The 9,910-nt window shown below is 37.8% G+C and overlaps 1 protein-coding gene across 9 annotated transcripts in view; it reads left to right on the forward strand.

Annotated features, from left to right (window-relative positions):
• prom1a (prominin 1a) overlaps positions 1 to 9,910 on the forward strand; it is a 366,218-nt gene that overhangs the window by 78,690 nt on the left and 277,618 nt on the right. For all 9 annotated transcript variants that reach the window (XR_009824913.1, XR_009824912.1, XM_062039974.1 and 6 more), the window contains exon 2: positions 8,719 to 8,777. Coding sequence is in view for 7 of the 9 variants with exons in the window: in XM_062039974.1 (XP_061895958.1) it covers positions 8,719 to 8,777 (59 nt within the window). In the remaining 2 variants the exon portion in view is untranslated. The remainder of the gene's footprint in view (positions 1 to 8,718; positions 8,778 to 9,910) is intronic.

Here is a 9,910-nt window from a genome sequence, read left to right on the forward strand (position 1 = left end):
ATTGCTGGTTTTCCGAGCAGAGGAGCATGTTTGGCAGCGCGCACACACAGAGTACTTACAAGCAGACACAGTGTGTAGACAGAAAAGGGAGAATGGACGCATTTTGGTGTGAAAAGTAAAGATAAAGGTGAAGTTATAACACTGAAACACCCTCAGGAAGAGGGGCTTTAAGACATGGCTAGCGGCTAACGTCCATCCACAGTGTTTTGGCTACTTTTTAATCACTAATCCTGGCCTCCATGGCGAGAAATGAAGTAAGTCTCTTACAAGTATCAGTATCACTGGAGGACGAGGAATAGCTAAACATGCTTAGCTACACACCGTAGGAGGATACAATTGTCATGTCTGTTGATTATGTTTTTGTTTTAGTCATGTTCGGTTTTGTTATTGGACTCTTTGTGCACTCTTGTTTGTTTTGTCACCATAGCAACCCATTGGTTTTCACCTGTCATGTCATGCACCTGTCTCACGCTTTGCACCTGTCACCAATCATGTCACTGCTATTTAAGACTGTCTGTTTCTGCCGATCGGCCTGGTGACATTATCTATCCTATCATACCATGCTACCTCTGTTTGTCTTCATGCTACCATAGTTCCGTGTCAAGTAAGTTTTTGTTTCTTGTTCATAGTTTCTGCCTTTGTGCAAGTTTTGTTTCATTAGTCAAGTTTGTTATCCGCCATTGTGCGCGCCTTTTTTGTAGTTTGTTAGTATTTTAGTAAATATGTACTCACATCCACGCCCTGCCCGCGCCAACTTTCCTTTGCATTCCGGGAAAACAAAACAACCCATATTGACAACAATAGCTCACCGGCGTCACAATGTAAACAAACGCCATGGGTGGATCTACACCTGACATTGTAATAATACCAAGTACAAGAGCGTATCTAGTCGATGTTTTTTAGCATCACAAAATCTTTTTTCCTTTTTAAAAAATTCATATGATGTTTATAAAGTCAGTAAATACGTCCCTGGACACATGAGGACTTTGCATATGACCAATGTATGATCCTGTAACTACTTGGTATCGGATCGACACCTAAATGTGTGGTATCATCCAAAACTAATGTGAAGTATCAAAGAAGAGAAGAATAAGTGATTATCACATTTGAACAGAAGTGTAGATAGAACATAATACAACTGAAAATAAGCAGATATTAAAAGTAAATGAACAAGTAGATTAATAATCAATTTTTACAGTTTGTCCCTCATAACGTAGACAAAATAATAGGTAGATAAATGACACAGCAGACTAATTAGGAGTCTTTGTTTACTTACTACTAAAAGACAAGTTGTCTCGTATGTTCACTATTTTATTTAAGGACTAAATGACAATAATAAACATATGTTTCATGTACTCTAACATTTTTTGTTACAATAAAGACAATAATGACATTTTTTTTGTGGTCCCTTTTATTTAGAAAAGTACCGAAAAGTATGGAAACACATTTTGGTACCGGTACCGGTACTATTAAAGTATATTATCATACTTTCCAAACATTTTTTTTTGTCTAAATAAAAGTAAATACTTAAATATCTGTTTGACTTATGATTTTACAGCAAACTAAATTAATAAAAATGACAATACATTTGACGGTGTTCTTTACAGCATAATCAGCATACATTGAAAAAAACCTTTTTTTGCGTCAAATTTCTGTTGACTGAGCTGCCATATTTTTACAGTAAAATTGTCTTTTTAACGGTGTATTACTGTAAATGGAAAGACGGTGCATTTATTTTTTACAGTAGAAAAACTGGCAGCTAAGTTGCCAGAATAAAAAAATAACTTGTACAGTTTTTCCAAAAAACTATGTCCATTTAACAGTAAAATTCTGGCAACTAAGCTGCCAGCTTTTTCCGTACTGAACATCAAAATTACCCCCCGGAGACAAATAAAGTATTTAAAAAAATGCATATAAAAAAATAATTGTAGCCTAAATCTTGACTTCCTCATTTTTATGAATAAAAGAAATCCGCACAAATGGTTGTATTTATTGTCGTTTTGTAGGTTAAAGTGTCTTTTGTAGTTCATGTTGCTGACCCATTTAAATTATTGATCGAGTTGATCTAGTTTTATTTTTAGTAGAATGAAATGGTTCAAGTCGGTCCAAAGTCGGTGCATTTTAAATATTTTCTGTTACAGACAAAAAAAAACAATAGTACTAAAGTTATTCTTTGTTGCAAGTTAGTCTATATATTTTTTCAATGTGCATCAAGATGTGATGTTATGCAGAGGTGTACTTACAACAATGTTGTAGTGAAATTACACTAGCTATAGTCGCGTGGAGGGGGGGGGGGGGTGAGAAATGTTTTTTTTCTTCCTTGTGGGGGCATAACAGAAAAACAATTGAGAAGCACTGACTTATATCATTATTATTATGAACATACGTAATTATTGTATCATTATTATGGACATATGTCATTAATTGTATCATTATTATGAACATATGTCATTTATTGTATCATTATTATGAACATATGTCATTATTGTATCATTATTATGAACATATGTCATTAATTGTATCATTAATATGAACATATGTCATTATTGTATCAGCACTATGAACACATGCCATTATTGTATCAGTACTATGAACATATGTCATTATTAATATCATTATTATGAACATGTCAATAGGTATTATGAACATACTGTATGTCATCATTGTATTAGTATTATGAACATATGTCATTATCGTATCAGTACTATGAACATATGTCATTATTAGTATAATTATTATGAACATATGTCAATAAGTGTATCAGTATTATGGACATATGTCATTATTGTATCCGTATTATGAACATACTGTATGTCATTATTGTATCATTATTATGAACATATGTCATTATTGTATCAGTACTATGAACATATGTCATTGTATCATTACTATGAACATATATCATTATTGTATCATTATTATGAACATATGTCATTATTGTATCAGTACTATGAACATATGTCATTGTATCATTACTATGAACATATATCATTATTGTATCATTATTTTGAACATATGTCATTATTAGTATCAGTACTATGAACATATGTCATTATTGTATCAGTACTATGAACATATGTCATTGTATCATTACTATGAACATATATCATTATTGTATCATTATTATGAACATATGTCATTATTGTATCAGTACTATGAACATATATCATTATTGTATCATTATTTTGAACATATGTCATTATTAGTATCAGTACTATGAACATATGTCATTATTGTATCAGTACTATGAACATATGTCATTGTATCATTACTATGAACATATATCATTATTGTATCATTATTATGAACATATGTCATTATTAGTATCAGTACTATGAACATATGTCATTAAGTGTATCAGTAGTATGAACATATGTCATTAAGTGTATCAGTATTATGAACATATGTCATTATTGTATCAGTATTATGAACATATGTCATTAAGTGTATCATTATTATGAACATATGTCATTAATTGTATCAATAATTGTATCAATAAAAACGAAGGACCCAGATTTCCCTCACCGGGGCCCCCCTCTGGAGCCAGGCCCGGAGGTGGGGGACGATGGCAAGCGCCTGGTGGCCGGGCCTGTCCCCATGGGCCCCGGCCGGGCACAGCCCGAAGAGGCAACGTAGCCCCCCCCCCCCCCCCCCCCCCTCCAATGGGCTCACCACCCATAACAGGGGCCATAGAGGTCGGGTGCAATGTGAGCTGGGCGGAATCCGAAGGCAGGGCACTTGGCAGTCCGATCGTCGGCTACAGAAGCTAGCTCTTGGGATGTGGAACGTCACCTCGCTGGGGGGGAAGGAGCCTGAGCTAGTGCGCGAGGTGGAGAAGTCCCGGCTAGATATAGTCGGACTCACTTCGACGCACAGCAAGGGCTCTGGAACCAGTTCTCTCGAGAGGGACTGGACTCTCTTCCACTCTGGCGTTGCCAGCAGTGAGAGGCGACGGGCTGGGGTGGAAATTCTTGTTGCCCCCCGGCTCAGAGCCTGCACGTTGGAGTTCAACCCAGTGGACGAGAGGGAAGCTTCCCTCCGCCTTCGGCTGGGGGGACGGGTCCTGACTGTTGTTTGCGCTTACGCGCCAAACGGCAGCTCAGAGTACCCAACCTTTTTGGATTCACTCGAGGGAGTACTACAGAGTGCTCCCTCGGGTGATTCCCTCGTTCTACTGGGGGCCTTCAACGCTCATGTTGGCAACGACAGTGAAACCTGGAGAGGCGTGACTGGGAAGAATGGCCGCCCAAATCTGAACCCGAGTGGTGTTTTGTTATTGGACTTTTGTGCCCGTCACGGATTGTCCATAACGAACAACATCTTCAAACATAAGGGTGTCCATATGTGCACTTGGCACCAGGACACCATAGGCCGCAGTTCCATGATTGACTTTGTAGTTGTGTCATCGGATTTGCGGCCTCATGATTTGGACACTCTGGTGAAGAGAGGGGCGGAGCTTTCTACCGATCACCGCCTGGTGGTGAGTTGGCTGCGATGGTGGGGGAGGATGCTGGACAGACCTGGCAGGCCCAAACACATTGTGAGGGTTTGCTGGGAACGTCTGGCGGAGTCTCCTGTCAGAGAGAGTTTCAATTCCCACCTCCGGAAGAACTTTGAACATGTCACGAGGGAGGTGCTGGACATTGAGTCCGAGTGGACCATGTTCCTCACCTCTATTGTCGAGGCGGCTGATTGGAGCTGTGGCCGCAAGGTAGTTGATGCCGTCAAGCTGAAGAAGGAGTCTTATCGGGTTCTTTTGGCTCATAGGACTCCTGAGGCAGCGGGCAGGTACCGACAGGCCAAGCGGTGTGCGGCTTCAGCGGTCGCAGAGGCAAAAACTCGGACATGGGCGGAGTTCGGGGAAGCCATGGAAAACGGCTTCCGGATGGCTTTGAAGCGATTCTGGATTACCATCTTCCGCCTCAGGAAGGGGAAGCAGTGCACTGTCAACACCGTGTATGGTGAGGATGGTGTTCTGCTGACCTCGACTGCGGATGTTGTGGATCGGTGGAGGGAATACTTCGAAGACCTCTTCAATCCCACCAACACGTCTTCCTATGAGGAAGCAGTGCCTGGGGAATCTGTGGTGGGCTCTCCTATTTCTGGGGCTGAGGTTGCTGAGGTAGTTAAAAAGCTCCTCGGTGGCAAAGCCCCGGGGGTAGATGAGATCCGCCCGGAGTTCCTTAAGGCTCTGGATACTGTGGGGCTGTCTTGGTTGACAAGACTCTGCAGCATCGCGTGGACATCGGGGGTGGTACCTCTGGATTGGCAGACCGGGGTGGTGGTTCCTCTCTTTAAGAAGGGGAACCGGAGGGAGTGTTCTAATTATCGTGGGATCACACTCCTCAGCCTTCCCGATAAGGTCTATTCAGCTGTACTGGAGAGGAGGCTACGCCGGATAGTCGAACCTGGGATTCAGGAGGAACAGTGTGGTTTTTGTTCTGGTCTTGGAACTGTGGACTAGCTCTATACTCTCGGCAGGGTCCTTGAGGGTGCATGGGAGTTTGCCCAACCAGTCTACATGTGCTTTGTGGACTTGGAGAAGGCATTCGATGGGGTATCAGACTGTCTGATTGTGGCGGTCCGCTCCCTGTATGATCATTGTCAGAGCTTGGTCCGCATTGCCGGCAGTAAGTCGGACACATTTCCAGTGAGGGTTGGACTCCGCCAAGGCTGCCCTTTGTCACCGATTCTGTTCATAACTTTTATGGACAGAATTTCTAGGCGCAGTCAGGGCGTTGAGGGGATCTGGTTTGGTGGCTGCAGGATTAGGTCTCTGCTTTTTGCAGATGATGTGGTCCTGATGGCTTCATCTGGCCAGGATATTCAGCTCTCACTGGATCGGTTTGCAGCGGAGTGTGAAGCGACTGGGATGAGAATCAGCACCTCCAAGTCCGTGTCCATGGTTCTCGCCCGGAAAAGGGTGGAGTGCCACTCCGGGTTGCGGAGGAGACCCAGCCCCAAGTGGAGGAGTTCAAGTACCTCGGAGTCTTGTTCACGAGTGAAAAAAGAGTGGATCATGAGATCGACAGGCGGATCGGTGCGGCGTATTCAGTAATGCGGACGCTGTATCGATCCGTTGTGGTTAAGTAGGAGCTGAGCCGGAAGGCAAAGCTCTCAATTTACCGGTCGATCTACGTTCCCATCCTCACCTATGGTCATGAGGTTTGGGTTATGACCGAAAGGACAAGATCACGGGTACAAGCGGCCGAAATGAGTTTCCTCCGCCGGGTGGCGGGGCTCTCCCTTAGAGATAGGGTGAGAAGCTCTGCCATCCGGGGGGAGCTCAAAGTAAAGCTGCTGCTCCTCCACATTGAGAGGAGCCAGATAAGGTGGTTTGGGCATCTGGTCAGGATGCCACCCGAACGCCTCCCGAGGGAGGTGTTTAGGGCACGTCCGACCGGTAGAGGCCACGGGGAAGACCCAGGACACGTTGGGAAGACTGTCTCCCGGCTGGCCTGGGAACGCCTCTGGATCCCCCGGGAAGAGCTGGACAAAGTGGCTGGGGAGAGGGAAGTCTGGGCTTCCCTGCTTAGGCTGCTGCCACCGCGGAAGAAGATGGATGGATGGATGGATGGATACTATGAACATATGTCATTATTGTATCATTATGAACATATGTCATTAAATGTATCATTATTATGAACATATGTAATTATTATGTCATTATTATAAACATAGGTCATTAATTGTATCTATATTATGAACATATGTCATTAATTGTATAAGTATTATGAACACATGTCATTAAGTAGAGAAGTATTATTGAACATATGTCATTATTGTATCAGTATTATGAACATTTGTCATTAATGGTATCATTATTATGAACATATGTCATTATTGTATCAGTATTATGAGCATATGTCATTATTGTATCAGTACTTTGAACATATGCCATTATTGTATCATTATTATGAACATATGTCATTATTGTATTAGTACTACAAACATATGTCATTATTGTATCATTACTATGATTATATGTCATTATTGTATCATTATTATGAACCTATGTCATTAATTGTATCAGTATTATGAACATATGTCATTATTATATTGTTATTTTAAACATATGTCAAGTGTATCATTATTCTGAACATGTCATTATTTCATCAGTACTACGAACATATGTCATTATTGTATCATTACTATGAACAAACTGTATGTCATTATTGTATAGTTATTATTAACCTATGTCATTAATTGTATCAGTATTATGAACATATGTCATTATTATGAACATATGTCATTAAGTGTATCATTATTATGAACATATGACATTATTGTATCAATATTATGAACATGTCATTAATTGTATCATTATTATGAACATATGTCATTTATTGTATCACTATTTTTGAACATATGTCATTAATTGTATCAGTATTATGAACATATGTCATTATTGTATCATTATTATGAACATATGTCATTAAGTGTATCATTATTATGAACATATGTCATTAGGTGTATCATTATTATGAACATATGTCATTAAGTGTGTAAGTGTTATAAACATATGTCAATATTGTATCATTATGAACATATGTAATTAATTGTATCAGTATTATGAACATATGTCGATATTGTATCATTATTATGAACATATGTCATTATTGTATCATTACTATGAACATATGTCATTAAGTGTATCAGTAGTATGAACATATGTCATTAAGTGTATCATTATTATGAACATATGTCATTAATTGTATCAGTATTACGAACATATGTCATTAAGTGTATCATTATTATGAACATATGTCATTATTGTATCATTATTATGAACATATGTCATTATTGTATCAGTACTATGAACATATGTCTTTAAGTGTATCATTATTATGAACATATGTCATTAAGTGTATCATTATTATGAACATATGTCATTAATTGTATCAGTATTATGAACATATGTCATTATTGTATCATTATTATGAACATATGTCATTATTGTATCAGTATTATGAACATATGTCATTAAGTGTATCAGTATTATGAACATATGTCATTAAGTGTATCATTATTATGAACATATGTCATTATTGTATCATTATTATGAACATATGTCATTATTGTATCAGTATTATGAACATATGTTATTAAGTGTATCATTTTTATGAACATATGTCATTAAGTGTATAATTATGAACATATGTCATTAATTGTATCATTATTATGAACATATGTCATTAAGTGTATCATTATTATGAACATATGTCATTAATTGTATCAGTATTACGAACATATGTCATTATTGTATCATTATTATGAACATATGTCATTATTGTATCAGTATTATGAACATATGTCATTATTGTATCATTATTATGAACATATGTCATTATTGTATCAGTATTATGAACATATGTCATTAAGTGTATCAGTATTATGAACATATGTCATTATTGTATCATTATTATGAACATATGTCATTATTGTATCAGTATTATGAACATATGTCATTAAGTGTATCAGTATTATGAACATATGTCATTAAGTGTATCATTATTATGAACATATGTCATTAATTGTATCAGTATTATGAACATATGTCATTATTGTATCAGTATTATGAACATATGTCATTATTGTATCATTATTATGAACATATGTCATTATTGTATCAGTATTATGAACATATGTCAATAAGTGTATCATTATTATGAACTAATGCGATCCAACAATGAATCCCACATCTTTGTTGTCCTGCAGATCTTCTGGTCAGACTGGCCAAGGACAAGTTTGGAGCCGTTCAGACTGAATACCAGAAGGTGAGTCTGGTGCAACTTTGACATTCTAGATACAAATAGAATGTGTGTGTTTGTGTGAATGCTGCAAGTCTGAATAAAGACATAGATAATAGACATAGCCCTCATATTACATAGATAATAGACATAGCCCTCATATTACATAGATAATACACGTAGCCCTCATATTACATAGTTAATAGACATAGCCCTAATATTACATAGATAATAGACATAGCCCTCATATTACATAGATAATAGACATAACCCTCATATTACATAGACAATAGAGATAGCCCTCATATTACATAGACAATAGAGATAGCCCTCATATTACATAGCTAATAGACATAGCCCTCATATTACATAGATAATAGACATAGCCCTCATATTACATAGATAATAGACATAGCCCTCATATTACATAGATAATAGACATAGCCCTCATATTACATAGACAATAGTCATAGCCCTCATATTACATAGACAATAGACATAGCCCTCATATTACATAAATAATAGACATAGCCCTCATATTACATAGACAATAGAGATAGCCCTCATATTACATAGATAATAGACATAGCCCTCATATTACATAGATAATAGACATAGCCCTCATATTACATAGATAATAGACATAGCCCTCATATTACATAGACAATAGTCATAGCCCTCATATTACATAGATAATAGACATAGCCCTCATATTACATAAATAATAGACATAGCCCTCATATTACATAGATAATAGACATAGCCCTCATATTACATAGACAATAGAGATAACCCTCATATTACATAGACAATAGAGATAACCCTCATATTACATAGATAGACATAGCCCTCATATTACATAGACAATAGACATAGCCCTCATATTACATAGACAATAGAGATAGCCCTCATATTACATAGACAATAGAGATAGCCCTCATATTACATAGTTAATAGACATAGCCCTCATATTACATAGATAATAGACATAGCCCTCATATTACATAGATATTAGGAATATTACACAATACAATAGAATGTAGTACAAACAAGTACGGTAATTTTATGAAGTTAAGTCATAATAATGTACATTGTTTACTTTGGAGAGTGGTATCTTCTTCCAGCTGCTTCACTATCAAACACACCATCAGCAGCTTGTT

Source organism: Entelurus aequoreus, linkage group LG28, assembly GCF_033978785.1.
Source record: "Entelurus aequoreus isolate RoL-2023_Sb linkage group LG28, RoL_Eaeq_v1.1, whole genome shotgun sequence".
In the NCBI taxonomy this organism is placed as follows: domain Eukaryota; kingdom Metazoa; phylum Chordata; class Actinopteri; order Syngnathiformes; family Syngnathidae; genus Entelurus; species Entelurus aequoreus.